At 46.4% G+C, this 20,181-nt stretch overlaps 1 protein-coding gene across 3 annotated transcripts in view; it reads left to right on the forward strand.

Annotated features, from left to right (window-relative positions):
- The window catches only part of ZNF687 (zinc finger protein 687), a 259,083-nt gene that overhangs the window by 126,282 nt on the left and 112,620 nt on the right, over positions 1-20,181 (forward strand). For all 3 annotated transcript variants that reach the window (XM_078670295.1, XM_078670294.1, XM_078670296.1), the window contains exon 2: positions 9,457-11,798. In XM_078670295.1, the coding sequence (XP_078526421.1) occupies positions 9,477-11,798 (2,322 nt within the window). In that variant the 5' untranslated portion in view covers positions 9,457-9,476. The remainder of the gene's footprint in view (positions 1-9,456; positions 11,799-20,181) is intronic.

The following is a 20,181-nucleotide window of genomic DNA, read 5'->3' on the forward strand; positions in this document are numbered from 1 at the left end:
TGTTTTTTAGCTTCTTGCTTAATTGGGTACTGCCTTTGTGCAGTTGGTTGTGATTTTAACTGGATTTTGTGAGGAGGAGAATCCTCATCCCATCCTACATGATTTTTATATAAAGCAGGTGCTAAGGCCACTGCCCACTTTCTAGCAAGTGTGTATTTTTTATGAATCGGTATTTGATTCGAGAAGGCAGGCATAATTACTTCTTCGCCATGAGGGCACTCCCTGACAAACTCTGGTGGCCAGTCTTTTTCAGCTAGAAGTATGTCATAGCCTTTGGATAGGTTATCCCAAAATAGTCCCCTTATTTTCCTAGTCTTATCTCCCTCTATACGTAATGTTATCTCGTATATTTTGTGGGGCTTGCTAACTCTGGTATCTGCAGTTTCCACTTGAAGGTATTCATTCGTGTCCACTGTCTCCAGATGATCCATAAGGACTTTGCGAGCTATGCTCACCTCTGCTGCGCTGTCTAGCATTGTCTGAGCCCATTCTCCGTTTTTCAGTTGTGTCCTCAGTATTCTCGGCATTGTTAACTACCTTGATACTGGCTACCTTCTTTTTTGGAAATTGTGATTTCTTTTTCAGTTGAGCAGGTTCCTTGTCTTTGGACTTGGCGTGCTCTTCTGATCGTCCTCTTCTTTCCGATTTCTGCGAGGAATTCTGAAAAGATTGAGAGGGACGTGTATCAATGTCTTGATATCTATCAGGTTTTTTAATATTATCCCTATTTCTAAGGTTATATCTATTCCCAGAGGGGTCACTCTGAGGTGACCTTTGTCTCGGGTTTGGAGATTTCTCTCTTCGCCTAGGAGACCTTCCTCTGGACTGGAATTTCTTTTCTTTGGGATTGGATTGTTTGTTCCCATCCCAGTTCTTTTTTGGTGAATTATTATTATTATTAAAAAACATTTTTTCTGGACTTGTAGTCAGTTGCGGTTTTACTGGTATTCCACCTAGACTATCTCTGCCTAGTTCTTCATAGGATTTTTCTATGATTCTGGCAATTTCAGCTGGTTGGTCTGCTATATCTGTCTCTTTTAACCTCTGGCGGATCGCCACGTTTGCTGCTTCACCTTTTATGTTGGCTAGTAATATAGCCGAGACCTGCTTGAAGTCTTTCAGTAATTTCATACCAAGAGTTAAAGCAGGTTCTGGACCGTATTCATCTTGAATTTGTTTAAGCACATCTGGTATTACCGAAATGGATGGAACACCGTGTGTTTTTGTATAGATGGAAGCAAAGACTGTACCCCAAGTGTCACAGTCCTCAATGTGTGGTGCGATTCCCATTGGGAGACATATAGTCAGAATCCTGTGTTTTTCCAGCGGGGTGGTGTCAGGAAACACCGCCTCTATTTGGGTAATTTTCTGTGCCAACCAGAATGGTATCTGTTCCCGTGTAGCTGGAACTTTACCTAGGCAGGATTGGATGTTCTGTGGTGTAATTTTATTTGTGTTCCCCTGGTGAGGGGTCAGCTGTGGAAGTTTAATCGCTGGCTGAATTGTTGAAGTCCGCATTACATACTGAACTAATTGTCTGTGAATTTTTAGTAGTTGTTTTAGCTGTATTAACAGCTCTGCTGCAGGCATTCTTTCGATGTCTGGATGTGGTGTGTATCCGGCTAAGACCGGCCACGTTGCTCCTGGTCTTCCTAAAGGACCGAGCCTTGTAATGTGATTATTATGTTTTAGGGCGCCATCAAATAAGAGCAAATGCTCTTGGAATTTGAGTGGTACTTCCACCTCCTCGAAAGGAGTGTACTCATTAGGAGGTTCCTCTACTTTGTAATAGTGGAAGTACTTTGTTACAGCATTTGCTGCTGGAAAATGTATCCATGTATAGTATACCTCTGTCTGCCGATATTCGTGTGCCTCGATTACGAATATGACTGTGCCACCTCTAGGTGTCAGTCCATTTTCTATAAGTTTTAAGGTTATAGATCTTCTTTTGGTGACCGGAATGAGTATTATATCCGCGTCTGCTGCTTGCATGGTAGCATCAGCATCTGCTATTTCAGTAGCTAATCTAATTGCCTCTCTTTCTCCATCACTGTCTCCCATTTTACTGACAGGATGGTATTATTTTTATTTGCAGATCAGGTTTTTTATGGAAACAGAGATTGGTTGCACAATATTCTGGAACTGTTTTATCCTTCAACGTTGACTAGACCAAAAACCATACATAGGAGTTCCCTCCTGCGAGGTTTTGGAGGATATAATAACCTTTCACCCACTCCAGACGTCTTTGGAGTATTTGGAAAAAGGGGTCTGAGTGAGAAAGCACGACTGAGTTACTCTAAATGTCTTACGTTAGTTTTATCGCCCTTTCCAAACGCGTTGGGCGCCATGTAGTGTAGCTCCTATTTTCCCAATAGGCTCTGCGCATTGGAATAGTACCTACAGCAGTAAAGGCCTAGGCCAGACGTTAACTAGGTCTACTACTGTCGATACTAGACTTAATTTTTGGGTTTGCCAGCTAAGCTCAGAGTTCGCTAGAAACTTTCTCGAATGTTCAAGGAAGGATTAACTTCCCTGATTAGACAAGAAGGGATTTAGTTTCTGACAACCATAGAACATGACAACTTTGCTCTCCCCTAATCAAGAGTCAATCTCAAGAGTCGTGTGAGCACAAGGCAATTATTTTACTCAGTCAGTACGTGCATTCTTAGTCTCATCAGAATGTAGAGAAAAGGAAGAGACGGGCGTGTTCAATAAAAGATGTTATTTATTGATCAGTCTCTTTTCTCGTACAAGAGAAATGGATCGATATTATTGCGATACTTATAGTTAAGTAAAGTGCATACATTAGAAGCAATAGTATAAAATAATACTGTAAAAACATTGATATGGTTTCTGAGCCATATGATGTTTAAAATGATTAAAATATATTTACATACACATATACATTTGACTAAACGTACTCAACTGGTGTTTCTAAATACGCCTACCCCGTGTACCTGACCTAAGTCTAATACGTGGGCGGGAATAGAAAGTTACAGTTTAAGTTAAGTTTGTTTTTGCCAAGTGAATAACTAAAGAATTCTCTAGGAGGGGTTATTCAGTTCTGTACCTGGAATTTAGAATGAATGAGGAATGGTATCTCTTTCTCTGCTCTCGATATTCCAGGCTGCCTGCGAGGGCTGCCCAGAAGCGCCGGTGCTGGGTCTCTCGGCTTGAGATAGCAGCGCGTCTCTCAGCGCGTCAGGAAGGCGGGGCTGCTGCCTGCGGGGTCTGCTTCGGCTCTCTGCTTCGGCAAGTATGGCTGCTCCGTCTTGTCACCACGCGTGTGTTTTGCATAGGGCAAGGTCGGCAATATTTATACCTTAAAGGTGCCGGGATTGACGTAAGGATGGACATAGGTACGTCAATAAAGATGTCATACGACTTGCTCGTTAGCACATTCTTTACTAAAGTTCTCTGTGAAATCAAAACAATGGCCGCACGGATTATCCAGGTTGTCATAGGTTTGATTTGTTATGAGAACGTCGTATGCCTTATCAGGGGCTGGAGGAATGTCGCTTGTCTAATTAGATCTCAAGCGTTATGACCTAATCAGATAACACGTTCCTGTGCCGTAGTGTGACTGCGTCAGATAACGGTATCTGCATCATGGGGGATTTCTTGCCTCATGGGCTGACTGTTAGTTAACTAGCTAGTAAGTTTAACCAGAATAGGGTCAGGAATAGGGGGATCGATTCAGAACCTATAGAAATACACGACAACACACACACACACACACACACACACCCAGAGCCACATACACACACAGAGCCACACACCCACCCAGAGCCACACCCACCCAGAGCCACACACACACACCCAGAGCCATACACACACCCAGAGCCACACACACACACACACCCAGAGCCACACACACACACACACACACACACACACAGCCACACACACACAGCCACACACACACACAGCCACACACACACCCAGAGCCACACACACCCACACACCCAGAGCCACACACACACACACCCAGAGCCACACACACACCCACACCCAGAGCCACACCCACACCCAGAGCCACACACACACACCCACACCCAGAGCCACACACACACCCAGAGCCACACACACACCCAGAGCCACACACACACACACACACACACACACACACAGCCACACACACACACAGCCACACACACACACAGCCACACACACACCCAGAGCCACACACACCCACACACCCAGAGCCACACACACACACCCACACACCCAGAGCCACACACACACACACCCAGAGCCACACACACACTCACTCTCAAAACCACCACAACTCAACATATGTAAAAATATAAATTAGGCCGAATTCACACACAAAAATTAAATGTCAAAATGTTAAAAGTGGTGCAACATGTGATGGCCAGTGCCATTAGCTTATTTATAGTGACATTGTGCATGCTCCTGGAGTTTTGGAAAGTGCAGCTTCCACCAGGTGGCACCTACTCAACAGTTCGCCCACTACATCCTGTAAAGAAATTAAAATAGACCCAAGGAATTATATGGCAAATAAAATGGCTTCTACCATTCCTTCAAAGAGGACATCAATCTAAATAAACATATGATTTACTTCAATTACCTCTTCCAAACAGAAAACGCCAATTTTACACTAAAACTACACTTTGCCCTTATAAAGCATTAATATATGTAATATGTAGAGCTTTACTTTGCGTTTTTCATCTTAAGACTTGTTCAAACTCTGTGCCCACGCATCTTCCTAACACCAATGTACCCTAAACTTTTGGAGATGTGGCTTCCAGGGTGAGGTGCTGGCGCCACCATTTGTATTAGGATTGGCCTTTCACTCCCTAGCCACCATCAACGTCATACATTATTCTACATCAGAGCTCGGTCATTGGGTTGCCACATGACATCATTGTTGACTTCTTCAGAAACATTGAACTGTTACCCCACCATGTTCAGTATTCCAAAGAAGAGAAGATTTAAACATGAATCCCAATGTTACGATCTACAATGCTTAATGAATATTTAAATAGTTTTAGACAATTCGATAAAAAGGTGAGTGGTGTTACTCTTTAACAAACACTTCTTAAACTAAGGGTTTAAATTTTTTTTTTTTTTTAAAGGGATAAATTATAATGTACAAAAGAGATGGAAGTGAAAACTTTCCCTTTGCTTCATTTCTTTGCAAAAATTCCACGGAAATAAAGCAAACATAAGAAGTACGCTAACGTCACTGCCACCTTCTCCCGGCTTGGGGCTGCCAGGCCTAGGAACAGATGCTGGAGTTTGCAACACCCCCTTTGTGCGCCTCATGCCTCTTTGTTCGAGGCACTGGAACCCAGCCCTCCACACCTCACAAAACAAGGGATTAGCAGGAACTTCGGTGGCCATGCGCTTCTCATAGAAAGTTCGGAGTTTGCGCTGATCGGCAACTTCGATGAGCTTCTGGCAGCCAGTGGCCGGAAAGGAGATGTTGAGCTAATGCACACAAAAGACACATCATTAATAAAGACTCACCGAGTTTACTCACTTACTCGTAGGTCACGCCAACCCGAATTCCATGCAGTTTCACCACAATCCTACGAGGAGCCTTGGCCTCACAACTGTCACAGAAAAACAAATGGAGAATGCATTCGGTTCCGAAACTTAATAACACGTGGCATTCAACTGCCACGTGCTTAAATAGCATGGCAGCTAAGATGACGGGCCCTCCTCGTCTACTGCTTACAATAATCAAGCTGTGGCAAACAAACGCGCCCTGGTGTGTACATCTGACAGATGTCCACATGTCCAGCCGAGACCAACACTGTGCATATATAAACGCCCAATTCCTTTTGTAGACGAGAGAATCGCTTGCCGTTGGGTGTTAAAAAGAGCAATACTTTGGCGGAACACCAAAAAAAGAAAACATGGACTTGGCAGCTCCAGGGAAAACGAAGAGGTATCTACACTATAATTTGGCACTCGCCCTAACGTTACCATTCTTCACTGATACAACAAAGCAGTTCTGAAAAAACTACAGTGTCAAGTCACAAGCAGAGATTATAACCTAGACAAGTACCTGTTCTAAGAGCAGAATGTCGGCTTAAAAAGCAGGATTACACACCGTTAACCTCCTTGGCAGATTGGGTCTACGACAAGCGTTGCCTACAGGTAAATGTGTACAGTACAGGATACCAAAGCACCTTGCTGCATTAAGCGCACGATCTGTAGTTCCCCTAGCTCTACTGTGCCATACAGAGGCCTCCTGTTCAACCGTCCGCTCCTGCCAAGGGATGTCTGTAGCCCGTGCCTCGGACTGCAGGAGGCCGCCATCTTGGAGAGGGAGCCCGGCTTTTCTTGCTCCCTCACGCCATCCGCCTCCATCCTACTCAGCGTACCGCTTTAGGTCCCCGAAGGCTCTCGATTATCACCCCCAAGACCAACTCAACTCGCTGACCACCACATTTCCCGATTCCGTAAGAGTCTTGGCTACCAGGGCCGGCAGCTCACCTTCATCTCGCAGCTCGCCTGAGATCCGCCGCCGGAAAGAGAAAGAATTTCCGCCCAGAGAATTCACATAGCTCTGAGGACCTCCTTGCGAGAAAAGGAAGAAAAGAGACACGCAATCGAGGTATGTTTACAGTAGGCATAGAAAGCGGACATAGCAGCCGCTAAAACCAGAGAACTACTAATGCTGCACTTCGAATTGTGCATTTGGCAATGGAAAGACGATTCCTGCAGAAGGATAACTTTTTAGCTCAAATAAAACAAGGCTCACGTGTGCGACGCAGTCCATCGCAATTTACCTGTGAATTCTTAAAAACTAAAGAAATGAGGGTGGTTCTATTTTAGATTAGTTTTTGAGGTGAAATTTACTTTTTTAAAGCGCATTTGTTTAGTAAAATTAAGTCAGAACTACAATATGCTTAAAACATTCTCGTTTTGTAGTTTTCAGAGTTCTTAGGTGTGACATTTACGCAGTTTAATTGTACTGATAAGTGACATTCAACTGCCAAAAGTGTTACACTAATATAGTGACACTTTCTCACAACTAAACCCAAGCAACGAAGTGCATGGAAAGGAATACAAACACAAGGTCATTTTGGGATTCGGGGGGCGTGTTTTCGTGCTCTCGCCTTCCCATTGGCTGGAAGGTAAAATTCCAGCCAATGGGAAGAGGAGAGGGCGAGACTTAAAAAAAGACACGGAAACGACCCCGAATCGCGTTGTGACGGGGAAAGAGTGATTGACAACCATCTCTTCCAATGGCTAGCCTCCATTTATGGAGCTAGCCAATGGAAGAGAAGGCGGGACAAAGCCCCACAGTGTAGGATCATAAGATTTCGCCTGCGCGAGCACTGCTGCGCAGTGCTACGGCCAGGCGAAACCTAAAAATCGGAGACAGCAACCGGGTTTGGTAGAGTCAGCAATAAGTAAACAAGCATTTACAATGCAATAGGTCTTGCATTATTAAAGTTTGAGCTATTGGCATTGCAAATGACAATGCCTTTTATTCATTTGTTTTTAAAACCTGCAATCGGTGCATCAACACGTACTTTGAACGTTTAGTCCTTGCTTACGATGAGCAAGGCTGGCAGTAAAAGAGACTGCCAGCCTTGCTTCTCATAAGCATGGACTATAAGTACAAAATGCTTTTTTACGCACCGATGCAAAGGAATAAAAGGCATTGTTATTTACAAGGCCAATAGCTCAAACTTTAATAATGCGAGACCTATTGCATTGTAAATGCTTGTTTACAGTAAAGGGTTGGAGCCCACCCATTCGTGATCATTCAATATCTTCATTGTCGCTCTTCTCTGCTCCCTTTAATTAGCCAGTGCATGCCAGGTGTTACTTCCTTTTCTTTCTGTGGCGCATAGATCAAGCACAGATTGATTCAAGTTAGCTTGATTCAATTTAGCATCTCTCTGCACTCTGATTTAGGTACTATTTAACTGATGCCCTTTTACATACATTTAAAAAAAAAAAATTATATTGCTTATCAACGTACACATCACATTTCAGGACAATTCCTCTGTTTATAGTGCTTGTGCTGCGTTCTCCATTCTTTCTGTTTTCAGACACGTTTTTGGACATTGTTTATTTGCGCCTGCATATTTTGACTTACCCGTCCAACTAAAATAAAATAAAATTTTACGTGGGTTGGATTAAGCTGTTATAATGTATAAATTCCACACTAACCACATTTACACCATCGTAATGCTTGCCGCTGCATGCATATTTTCATTGCTTTGCAGCCATTCATTCTCTTTATGTCTCATACCTTTGCGTTGAAATGAAGTTTGGTTCTTTCTTTAAGTTACTTAACCTCTTGACCGCGGGCCAAATTCCACCGCGGTCCTGTCGGACAGCCGGGGGCCGTCTGCATGCAAGGGGTTAAACTCACAACTGTACTGCTCTATGCTACTGTACTATAATCTATTCTACTTCAATCTATGCCACTCCACTTTATACCACTACACTCTGTCACTTTATTCTGTGCTACTCTACTCTGTCACTTTACTTAAGTCTAATGTACTCCACTCTATGCCTCTCCACACAATTCCCCTTCTGTCGCTGCAGTACTCCACTGCACTCTACTCTCTGCCACTCTGCTCTCAGCCCCGAAACTCTGCTCTGTGCCTCTCTACTCCACGCCTCTCTATGCCCCTCTAATCTACGCCACTTCACTCTACATCTCTCTACTCTACGCCACTCTGTTATTCCATTCATATCTACTTCACACTACTCTACACCCCTCTGCGCCATTCCATTATTTTCTACGTCACTACTCTACGCCATTCTGCGCCACAGTACTAGCAGTTAGCCATGCTGAATAGCAGCCATGCCAATCCATTCCAAACCTACTTCACACCAGTCTACTTGATGCCAATCCACTCTACAATACGCCTCTCTAGTCTGTGCTGTGCCATTGTACACCACTCCATACCACTCTACAACACTCCGCCACTCCACTGTGCCACTACACTCTGTACAACTCCACTCCACTCTGACACGCCACTCTACGCCCTATTCTATGCAACTCCACTAACTATTAGTCATGCTCAGCAACAGCCATGCTGGTGTACAACTTAGTTAAAAGACATTGGAAAAGCCAGTAGGTCTCGCATAGAGCGAGACATATTGGTTTTTGCCAATGCATGTTTCACCTAAAAGTGGATTGCTTGCACCCTAGACTTCCAAATAACTTTGGGGAACTCAGCAGATAGTTTTCCCATTCATTCACATCTAGTCCTGTGATTAATTTTGCCTTTCAAGAAATTGGGTTCCATCTAAAATGTAATCTACAAAAATATTCTAGGCACAGAACAATGTCTTTTTGATGTCCTTATGAGGCTTGAGGACTTTGTTGGTTAAATACTTTGTAAGAATGTAATCTTTTGTTGCACATTTTTTTCCACTGTTCTCCCAATACGTTAATCATGTGTTAAGACTGTGATCACTTAATACTGAATTTCTTTTCTTTTTTTTCTGCAGGGCGGTCTGTGTTGCCTACAATGGGTGATATGAAGACCCCTGATTTCGATGACCTCTTGGCAGCCTTTGACATTCCGGATATGGACACAAATGAGGCTGTTGATTCTGGTGACGAGGATGATGAAGTGCAGGTCAAGCAGGCTGCAGTGGAACCGGCCGACCATACCCATCCACCGGCAGACATTTCTGCTGTCAGTGTCATTGTCAAGAACACGGTTTGCCCTGAGCAGCTGGACTCTCTAGATGGCCATGGGAAAGAAGGTCACACTATTGGACCCCGCCTGCTGCAGAATGGTTTTGGCAGCCCTGAGGTTACAAGGTCTCTCCGCTCCAGGCAGGTGGAGCTTTTGCCGGCGCCACCATCCTTGCCCTCGAACAACGTCAGCTGGTCCACTAAGGAGAAACCTAATAAGCCCATAGATATCTTTGCCCACTTCAGCCCCATGCCAGACTCTAAGGGAGACCATGTGGTGGATCTCATCGACCAGCCACGGGAATGTAAACTGAAGGAAGAGCCCCCATTTGAGCTGTCTCCTCTCTCGCCCCCACCTCTGGTAGACTCTAAAGAGTTGGTGAGAGATAGGGCAGACAGTCACTTTCTTTCTTGCAGTACGAACCAAGGCATCTCCAAGAAACGACCCCCACCATTGCCATTGATTGTAAATGTGAAAACTGAAGTTTTGGACCCCGAGCTAGACAGAAGAAGCATCCCTGCTATTTTGGCTACAACCCCCCATGACCATCCTCTTGAAGACCTGAAGGCTGTCTCTATTCTCGATAAGGAGAGTCTCACTGGACTTGATCAGAAGCCATTACTCAGTGCTTTTTCTGAAGAAAAGGCAACTTCCACTAGCCCAGCAGAAAGAAGCACCACTTTGTCTGCTCTCCCAACTGCCAAACTTTGTTCCCCTCAGCCTGTGCCCATACTGAAACCTGCAGACTCTCCTCAGGAGTCAGAGGACAGCTGTTCAAAAGAGAGCACCGGGGATCTCGATAGGTCTTTGCACAGCCCACAGGCTATTTCTTTTGATGGAGAAGAGGAGGAGGAGGATCAACAAGAGGTGGAGGATGATGATGAAGAGGACAAGGAGGATGAGGGTGATGACAGTGGCTCCCCATCGGATTCCTCTCGGCCTCTCAAAGTTCGCATTAAAACTGTGAAGACATTGTCTGGCAGTATAAAGAGGACTGTATCCAGTGTGACACAAGATGCTGGAGCCGTGCAGCTGCCATCGGAGCAAAATATCATGGTGCAGGCCACAGAGTTACCGGTGGTGCCATTGTCAGAGGAGGCAAAGGTGGACAGTGCCTCACCGGTGCAGCTGGAGAAGCAAGTTGGTTCCAGTCCATCTTTGGTGGATGGGTCCCAAGTAGTCAGCTTGCAGCTCGGCAACGGTGCAAAGATCCGCACAGTACTTCCAGTGTCCACCATCCAGAATGCAAGCAGTGTGATGCTCATGGCTGCCAGTGTAGCCCAGCAGAAGGCAGTTGTGCTACCAACAAAAACGAGTAATACTGTCCCGAAGAACATTTTAAGTTTGGTGCCACAGGTGCTTCCCAAGTCTGTCCCCAGGCCAAATATCAGCATCGCCTCCCAACCTGCAAACAGCACCTTGACCACTACGACCAGCACCACTGCTGGCCTAAAGGGCAGTACCACTGTGGTTATGGTCCAGACCCCAAAGCCATCGCCACCTGCAGCTGGCACTGTGATCTCCAGGACCCAGTCCAGCCTGGTGGAGGCCTTCAACAAGATCTTGAACAGTAAAAACCTGCTGCCGATATACAAGCCAAATCTGAACCCTCCTGCAGAATCCTGTGTGAGTCTTCCCTTCTATGGCTACCGTTGCCTAGAGTGTGGTGACTCCTTCGCACTTGAGAAAAGCCTTGCACGGCATTACGATAGACGCAGTATGCGCATTGAGGTGACTTGCAACCATTGCACCAAACGGCTAGTGTTTTTCAACAAGTGCAGCTTGCTCTTGCATGCTAGGGAGCACAAGGACAAAGGGTTGGTTATGCAGTGCTCACACCTGGTTATGCGACCCATCGCCCTCGATCAGATGATAGGCCAGCCGGACATCACTCCCTTGGTGTCTGTTACCACACTGCCTGCTGCCAAGTCAGTCCCCTCCGGAGCCTCCACCCCAATTGTGGATGCTGCTGTGACACCCAATGGGACGATGGCGGACTCTGCCGCTATGTTGCCAACAAATGGAAGCGCGGAGCAAGGCAACTGCTCTACCTTCAGGTGCTTAGAGTGCAAGCAGCACTGCAAGAACAAACTGGGCCTTACTGCCCACTTCCAGCTGGTGGGGCCAGCCGCAACCGCACCAAGCACAGTAGGTAGAACCTCCAATATCTCATTTGTTTTTTTCTGTTTGCTCAAAAACAGTCCTCCCCCATATATTTTGAGTACATGGGATTGATTAAATGGCAGCCCGATGGATTTGCACCATGTTCCAGGGTTTTGACTTCTATGTTGTCATCCAATTCCTTTTCAGTTCTGGGCTTAACTGTTATTTCCATCTGATGCCTAGGTGGACTATGGTGGTGTTGATTGTTTGTGAATTGCTTGATGAGTGCACCACTTATTAAAAGCTATGGCAAAGACACCCCCTTCTACTACCTTCTGAATGCAATTTTCCTAAGCAATAATCCAAGCCTTAGGTGAGGCATTTTGACAGCAGAGGTGTAAAGTGGCGACAAACTCAATTAAAGGCATGGAAGAAAAATGTGAGCGAGACTGGAAAGCTGCAGGGAAAGAACCATGGAGGCGAATGGGAAAGGAGAGCAGAGAAATACACTTTGTAGGAAGTATTGTGGTAAAGTGGACAGTGCAACAGGTTGGACAGTTTCTTTTTAGGTTTCGCCTGGTCGAAAGCTGCGCAGCTTTTCGGCGCAGGCGAAATCTAATGAGAACAGTATGTGGCTTGGTCACCGCCTCTCTGTTCCATTGGCTAGCTCCATAAATGGAGGCTAGCCATTGAAACAGAGATCTGTCCGTCAATGCCGGAACAGATTCGTGGGCGTTCCCGAGAATTTTAGGCTTTTGCCCACGTCATGCGGCGGTGGGCGGTGTTTTTTTTTTTTTGGTTGAAGGTTTGTTTTGGTCATTTCTCCTGGAAGCACCGCAGCGAGGGATGTCTGCCTGGCATCGGCCGCATCTAAGCTTGAAGGACACGAAGGTCGTACATAGGGTCAGTTGGATGCTGTGATATTAACAAGTTATAACGCGGATTAATTCATTGCCAACACTAACTGCTTGAGCCACACTGAAAACAAGCATAAGCCCTGCATAGCTACTTTAAGGAAGTCACGCTGCATTCACTTCCTACTTGTAACAAACATTGACAAGGCAATATAGAATTTATCTTTTAATAGCGTATAGAAAGCCCCCCGCCCAATGAGTTCCTGGAGCCGGGCCTGGTGTGATCAGTGCGGTGACACGCCGCAGGGCTCTGTGCCAAAGAGACAAACACATTTAAAACACCTCGAACGACCTCTCCTTTTGTGGGAGCAGTCTGTGCTTGCTGCCGGAGACTTCTGCAAAGCCCCCGCCCCCCGTACCCCCACCCCCACCCCCCTAGGCTGCGTCACTGTCCGTTTGTACCATTCTGGCGCTCAGAACAACAACCACTTGTGCGTAAAATGAAAAAAGAGTCCACCGTGCCACGCATTCCTCGCCTCTTACTGAGTACTCTTAAAATAAACTGTCCCTGGCACCGCTCCCAGATGTACATTGAAGCGCTCTACGAGCTTTGCTGGCTGGTCCCTAGCGCCTCGAGGCGCGATAAGCGCTAAAGCCCCCCCATACACTCACCGGGCCTCTCTGGAGCGGCGTGGGCACAGCCTGGCAGCACCCGCGGGCGCAGCTCTGGAAAGGATGCCCCGCCAGCGGCTCCCTCGGCGTTATTTATAAATGATATGATGATGCTCCACCCCCCCCTCCGGACGGATCGTTTACACGTGCCCCCCCTGCTCGTGCCCGTGAACAGCCGTCCAAGAACACGGACACGTGCACGCAGATGTCTCGCCCCCCGCCCGCTCACAAAACTCCCTACAACTCTTACACACATGCTTCCTACACACAGCCCAGCGCCTGCCTGGTGCACAAGGGTCGGGCTGGCACTTGTGCAACAGTGAAAACATTGAGGGGGCATTGGAACGCTGCCGTGGGGGGAGGGGCTCGCCACAAACTTTAGGGAAATTCCATCCTCCTTTTCTAAGTGCATCACCCCGCCGAGCTCTAAACCAAGCCCTGAGTCACTGAGGTGGGGGGATTCCTTCCACATTCCTGGGAGCCTGGGGCGCCGCGTGCTGCGGGTTTCTCACTATTAATCACCACTTTTTTACTTAGGAAATATTCAGACATTTAATGTCTCCAAAAGAAAGAATTAATCCCTTCTCTTGGTGGAGGGCGGGAAAGGAACCCTCTAATCTGATTCGGGTGCTGGGGAGGAAAATGTTTTCCCAGTGATACAAATACAGCAAACAAGCATTGGCAAATCCAATTGTTCTTACTTTGCCAGTGCTGTACAGACAGCGTTGGCTTTGCCACTGCTGGGGACGATCGCGGTATTTTGAACGCTCCGGTACCTTTACTGAGGACAGAATTATGCATCACGAGCAGAGAACCCAATGAAACATCATACCGTGGGTTGTTACATTAACATATTCCATTAGTACAAAGCCATATACAAGCCGGTTAAACTGTAACTAGGGACGTTTTTGTGTGTGTGGCTCTGGGTGGGTGTGTGTGGCTCTGTGTGTGTGTGTGTGTGTGTGGCTCTGGTTGTGTGTTTGGCTCCGGGTGTGTGTGGCTCTGGGTGTGTGTGTGTGTGTGTGTGGGTCTGGGTGGCTCTGGGTGTGTGGGTGTGTGTGGCTCTGGGTGTGTGGGTGTGTGTGGCTCTGGGTGTGTATGTGTGTGGCTCTGGGTGTGTGTGTGGCTCTGGGTGTGGCTCTGGGTGTGTGTGTGTGGCTCTGGGTGTGTGTGTGTGTGTCTGTGTGGCTCTGTGTGTGTGTGTGGCTCTGGGGGTGTGTGTGTGTGGCTCTGGGGGTGTGTGTGTGGCTCTGGGTGTGTGGCTCTGTGTGTGTGTGTGGCTCTGGGTATATGGGTGTGTGTGTGGCTCTGGGTGTGTGTGTGTGTGGCTCTGTGTGTGTGTGTGTGTGTGTGGCTCTGTGTGGCTCTGGGTGTGTGGGTGTGGCTCTGTGTGTGTGTGGCTCTGGGTGTGTGGGTGTGGGGCTCTGGGTGTGTGGGACTCTGGGTGTGTGTGTGTGGCTCTGGGTGTGTGTGTGTGGCTCTGGGTGTGTGTGTGTGGCTCTGGGTGTGTGTGTGGCTCTGGGTGTGTGTGTGTGGCTCTGGGTGTGTGGGTGGCTCTGGGTGTGTGGGTGTGTGTGTGGGGCTCTGGGTGTGTGTGGGTGTGTGTGTGGCTCTGGGTGGGGGTGTGGCTCTGGGTGTGTGTGTCTGTGTGTCTGGGTGCGTGTGTGTGGCTCTGGGTGTGGGTGTGTGTGGCTCGGTGTGTGGGTGTGTGTGTGTGGCTCTGGGTGTGTGTGTGTGTGGCTCTGGGTGTGTGTGTGTGGCTCTGGGTGGGTGTGTGGCTCTGGGTGTGTGGGTGTCTCTGGGTGTGTGTGTCTCTGGGTGTGTGTGTGTCTCTGGGTGTGTGTGTGTGTGTGTGGTGCTCTGGGTGTGTGTGTGGTACTGGGTGTGTGTGTGGCTCTGGGTGTGGGTGTGTGTGGCTCTGGGTGTGTGTGGCTCTGGGTGTGGGCGTGTGTGGCTCTGGGTGTGTGGCTCTGGGTGTGTGGCTGTGTGTCTGGGTGTGTGTGTGTGTGGCTCTGAGTGTGTGTGTGGCTCTGTGTGTGTGTGTGTCTCTGGGTGTGTGTGTGTGGCTCTGGGTGTGTGTGTGGCTCTGGGTGTGTGTGTGTGTGGCTCTGGGTGTGTGTGTGTGTGGCTGTGGGTGTGTGGGGCTCTGGGTGTGTGGGTGTGTGTGGGGCTCTGGGTGTGTGGGTGTGTGTGGCTCTGGGCATGTGTGTGTGTGGCTCTGGGTGTGTGTGTGTGGCTCTGGGTGTGTGGCTCTGGGTGTGTATGTGTGGCTCTGGGTGTGTGTGTGTGTGTGGCTGGCTCTGGGTGTGTGTGTGTGGCTGGCTCTGGGTGTGTGTGTGGTAGTAATTGCTGTCTGCTGAGCTCATCCGTAGGGTACAATAGGTCTCACATTTGCGAGAGATAAAGCTAATGGCAATGTAAATAACAATACCATTTATTTATCTGTTTTCAAAACCAACACATAAATACAAATTTTGTCATTTACAATGCCAATAGCTCAAACTTTTCCAAAGGCGAAACCATTGCATTGTAAATGCTTGCTGTTTTTGGCAGCATGGACATAAATCGACTTGATAGGCAGCAACAGGATGATCCTTTAACTTTGTGGGTAGAGCACTGGGGTTATGTATCTAGTGGGAAAAGGGCAGGCTAGCTAGATGGTAATGGTGGTCCCAGAAAGCCAGGAAATGTGTCATGAAAATATGTATAGATCTTTGGGCCTCTACAGTGGATGCAGAAACTTTGCTCTCTCCATTCCTGCCTTTTTCCCTAAAACTAAGTCCTAATAAATTGCCACAGCCATTCTTAGACAAAAGCCCACCCTCTGGTGGTAGAGATACCAGTGTGCAATGCTATGTTTTAGTTCTAGTTCCTAATGGCTCTGAACTGTTTGATTAAAAACAAATCCGAGGTTGCAGTGGTTTTGGTCCATAATCCACCAAGTCACTTTACTAACTGATGTATCCTAGAAGAAATGTCTTCATTGAGGTTTATGTGCTTGGGAATTGGAGATTTGTCTTTTCGATACCTAGTAAAGTGTGCTTGGTAATGAGTGAGTGAATTACAGTGCTTCTCTTGTCACATTCTGCTTATGATCTGCCATATTGTCTTGGAGTTGGAGACGGGTAGCAAACATGTGGGGATCCTCCTCTCTAGTCCTTGAGGCACTACGGACGATCTTCTCACCCTTAAACCACTTATCTAATAGTGTTGATTCTCTCTTCTTTCCTATTCTTAGCAGCAGAAATGGTGCATGGATGTAACTGCGCTCTTCTATCTATATACTTGTTTTCCCTGACCAAAGTACATACAGATATATTAGCATGTCTGCGACAACTTTACTGGTGCCTCCAATAAAAATCTGCAAGATGTTTTACTAGGTCCCCTCTAGCACTCCTCTATTCTGTCTGTGTGTGCACCTCACACTCGCTTTTTGTTTTCTCTCAGAAGGTTCTGATCCCACTAATAAATAATTGCATCACTCAGACCACAGAAGGTTGGTGGCAGGGTGAAGTACTACCTAATGCAATGGACATAGGTAACCTTAGCCAAGTAAGCGTTCAATAGGGCTACCCTATAGTGTTAACTACACTAACTACAGAAACCGAGAATAATCAAGAGATCATCCTTTTTTGCAATTTGACACTTGCGATTCTCTAAAGAACAGCCTTTATGCATTTAAAACGGGTTGTGTTTGGATAGTACTATGTGGTTTTCTTCATTACCTTTTTCTGCAGCTGATTTTTCAGTCGTAGCCTACCAGACAGCACCGCTGTCTGGTTGCAAAAATACTCCATGGAGATATTTTGAAAGCTTCCCTGGGAATGCATTCCACCCATTGCTGACCATTTGCTTTGTGGCTGGTAGTTCACATTTGCTGGCTTTCTATTTGCTGGCTGTATTTGTTTTAGGCTGTCCAGCATGTATTTGTCCTCCCGTGGTAAACCGGTCTTTGAATTGTGTTCTTATCTTGTCACATTTGCTGTTCATTCAAAAACATGTCAAATGTCAGGCTCTGTCTTCCAGGAAGCTTGGTGTTTACTTTACTTTTCTCTTGCTGACCTCCGAGTGAGAGGATTTATGAGTCAATCTTGCTGGATACAGGGGGTGGGAAAGGAAAGCTTTTTTTTTCTTCTAGCACACAACAATTAAATGTCTGTAAATGAATTGTGCAGATATATCAGAGTTCAGAAAGCACAAATGAAGAACATATTTTTGTAACTCAGAACTGTGGTGGAAACAAATATTTTAATACAATCCAAACAAATCATTACACTAGGTTATGCTATTTCAACACATTATCCTTTGCACTTTATAGTTTTATCATTAAAACTGTATATGCAAATGTAATGATTATTTCAATTGAAAATGAGTTATCTGTAATGAGTGCGCTACCACACCATGCATACTCCACTTTATGCCAATAGATGACAATCTACTCCACTCTTACTTTTAGAGGTATCCTGAGAATTTTGTTGAATGGTGTTGTGACTTTAGTGGTCTCTCTGACACTGCTGGTTGCCTCCTCAGGGTGCCAGGGTTTGAAATGGCACACATCCCAGGTAATCTTGCTAGGGCGTGTGGCCATGATGTTCATTCTGCCACTTGTATAGTGGCTCAGCAGTTAGAGTGGTGCCTACTTTCCTCTGCTGCTTTTGTTTGAGTACCACCAAGTCCCCTTTATTAAGTAAGAACTTTTGCACCTTCCTTCAGCTTAGTTTTTCATCTTTGCCTTCTACATAGTATCGTCACTCAATTTGATGACGTCATTGTGACGCGTGTCAGTCCATTATGGAAGTTTTGTTCTGATTTGCCCTTCTAAACATGAGTGACCAGACTCTACTCTGCATAGTCAAATGTGTGGTTCGCATGGCTCTCAGAGTATGACATGGGCTTGATCGATAGACAGTCCTTCTGTTTTGGCTTTCTGGACTGCTCTCTTTAACCCCTTCCATGCTCATGACGGCCTCCGGCTGTCATGAGTCACGGTGGGCTTGTGCTCACGACGGCCGGGGCCCGCCCGAATCCCGCCCACTATATAAATTGCCCGCACAGCGCGAAAATTCATGGCGCATGCAAGGGGTTAAATTTCCCATGAATTTCTTTACTGGTAGAAGAAATAACTGGTCTCAAATTGCAACCAGATTTTTTTGCAGCTAGTAATTTTGTCCTTCAGGCGTCATAACCTCGTATTAGCTTGGGAGATGAAAGTGTTGCCACTTGAAACTAGGACCAAAGATTATTTACAGAATCTTACTATGAAGACAGCTTTTCTAATTGCTGTTCCTTCACTAAGAAGAGTTCGTGAATTGCAAGCATTGATAATTGCAAAACCATATTTAAGGGATTACAAGCTGGTTATGGGAAAAGTTGTATCTTTTCTGCCAAAGGTGGCCTCATCTTTTCAAGTCAATCAATAAATACAACCACCTTCATTTTTTCAAAATCCAAGTAATGCAGCCGAAAGATATATATGTAGATCCATTTGGAAATGTCTTGCATGCGCCACAAGTGTTGAGAACACCTGTAACAAAAGGTACCATTGCAAAATGGAAAGGGCAAACACTTCAACAAAGCTATCAATCCGCAAACAAAAATGTAGAGGTTCAACTAAGAACATGTGACGCAGGAAAGTAACTGCGTTAGCTTTTCTAAGCAGCGTGTCAAGACATAGGCAACCTGGTAATCTCTATCTCAATCTCTATCTCTATCTCTCTCTATATATATATATATATCTATATATATATATTATTGTTCTGCAAAAAACACTACTGTGTAAATAGGTGCACAAAATGAGACTGTTAGCACGTCAAACAATTTTTAAACATTTATTTAGCTTTTTTCAGTTCTTTGGACTCTCCTCCACAGGAGGAACACTATTACACAATCAATGCACAGCCACTGACTCTAGAATATATTTCAGGCTCCAAAAGATCCCAATTACTAACCTATAAATATGGTTTTGCATTTTTAAATTTGCCTCGATTCAATAGTCACCATTGCACCATCCCAGCGAATGAGGAGAATAATACAAGGAAAAAGTTTAAAATAAAAGCCATGTAGGGCGATTATCGTCTAACAGTTATCATTGTAAGTCTTAGAACTTCACCAAAGTTGACACCAATTTTTTTTTTTTTCAAAAAGACTACTGCCAACTCTTTTGCACCCAACTATTAAATAGCACAGTTATGCACAGCATCTGAATAGAGACCACTGATTTCTGCTTTCATCAGCAAGAGCGAGGTGTCAAAAAGACGATGATTTGTATTGCGCCACGATGGGTTCAACAACCACGGTACTAGCTTCTCAAAAACATACCTTCCTGTTAGAAAGGCGACCCGGGGGGGCAGAAGATACCTGACTGACCACCCCTAGGTCCACCTCCCCGTCAAGAGGTAGCCGAGCGTTACTGAGAGGCCTCCTGGGTGAGGGCCCTCTCCTAGGATCGCACAGCAGAGTAACCACACACTACAAATGGACACCACACCAGAGGTCGAGTTCGTAAGCTTTATCAGGAAATAAAGGCTGCTGGTTCCCAGCGATATGTACAAGTAGACTGAGGGGTCTGTAAAGTCTCGTAAAAGGGGGTCAGGGTAGCGGGACAGTCTCGGTTGGGGGGTATGAAGGGATACCCTGCGCACAGCTCTCAATCCTCGAGCCGGGGGTTCCGAGAGGTTGAGCCGCGGCAGCGCCCGCCGGCTCTCAAGATGGTTCGGCAAAGGTGGGCCGCGGCAGCGCCAGCAGGCTCTCAGGATGGTTCGGCAAAGGTGGGCCGTGGCAGCGCCAGCAGGCTCTCAAGATGGTTCGGCAAAGGTGGGCTGCGGCAGCGCCAGCAGGCTCTCACGATAGTTCGGCAAAGGTGGGCCGCGGCAGCGCCAGCAGGCTCTCAAGATGGTTCGGCA

This window comes from Lissotriton helveticus, chromosome 12 (genome assembly GCF_964261635.1).
Source record: "Lissotriton helveticus chromosome 12, aLisHel1.1, whole genome shotgun sequence".
NCBI classification, from domain to species: domain Eukaryota; kingdom Metazoa; phylum Chordata; class Amphibia; order Caudata; family Salamandridae; genus Lissotriton; species Lissotriton helveticus.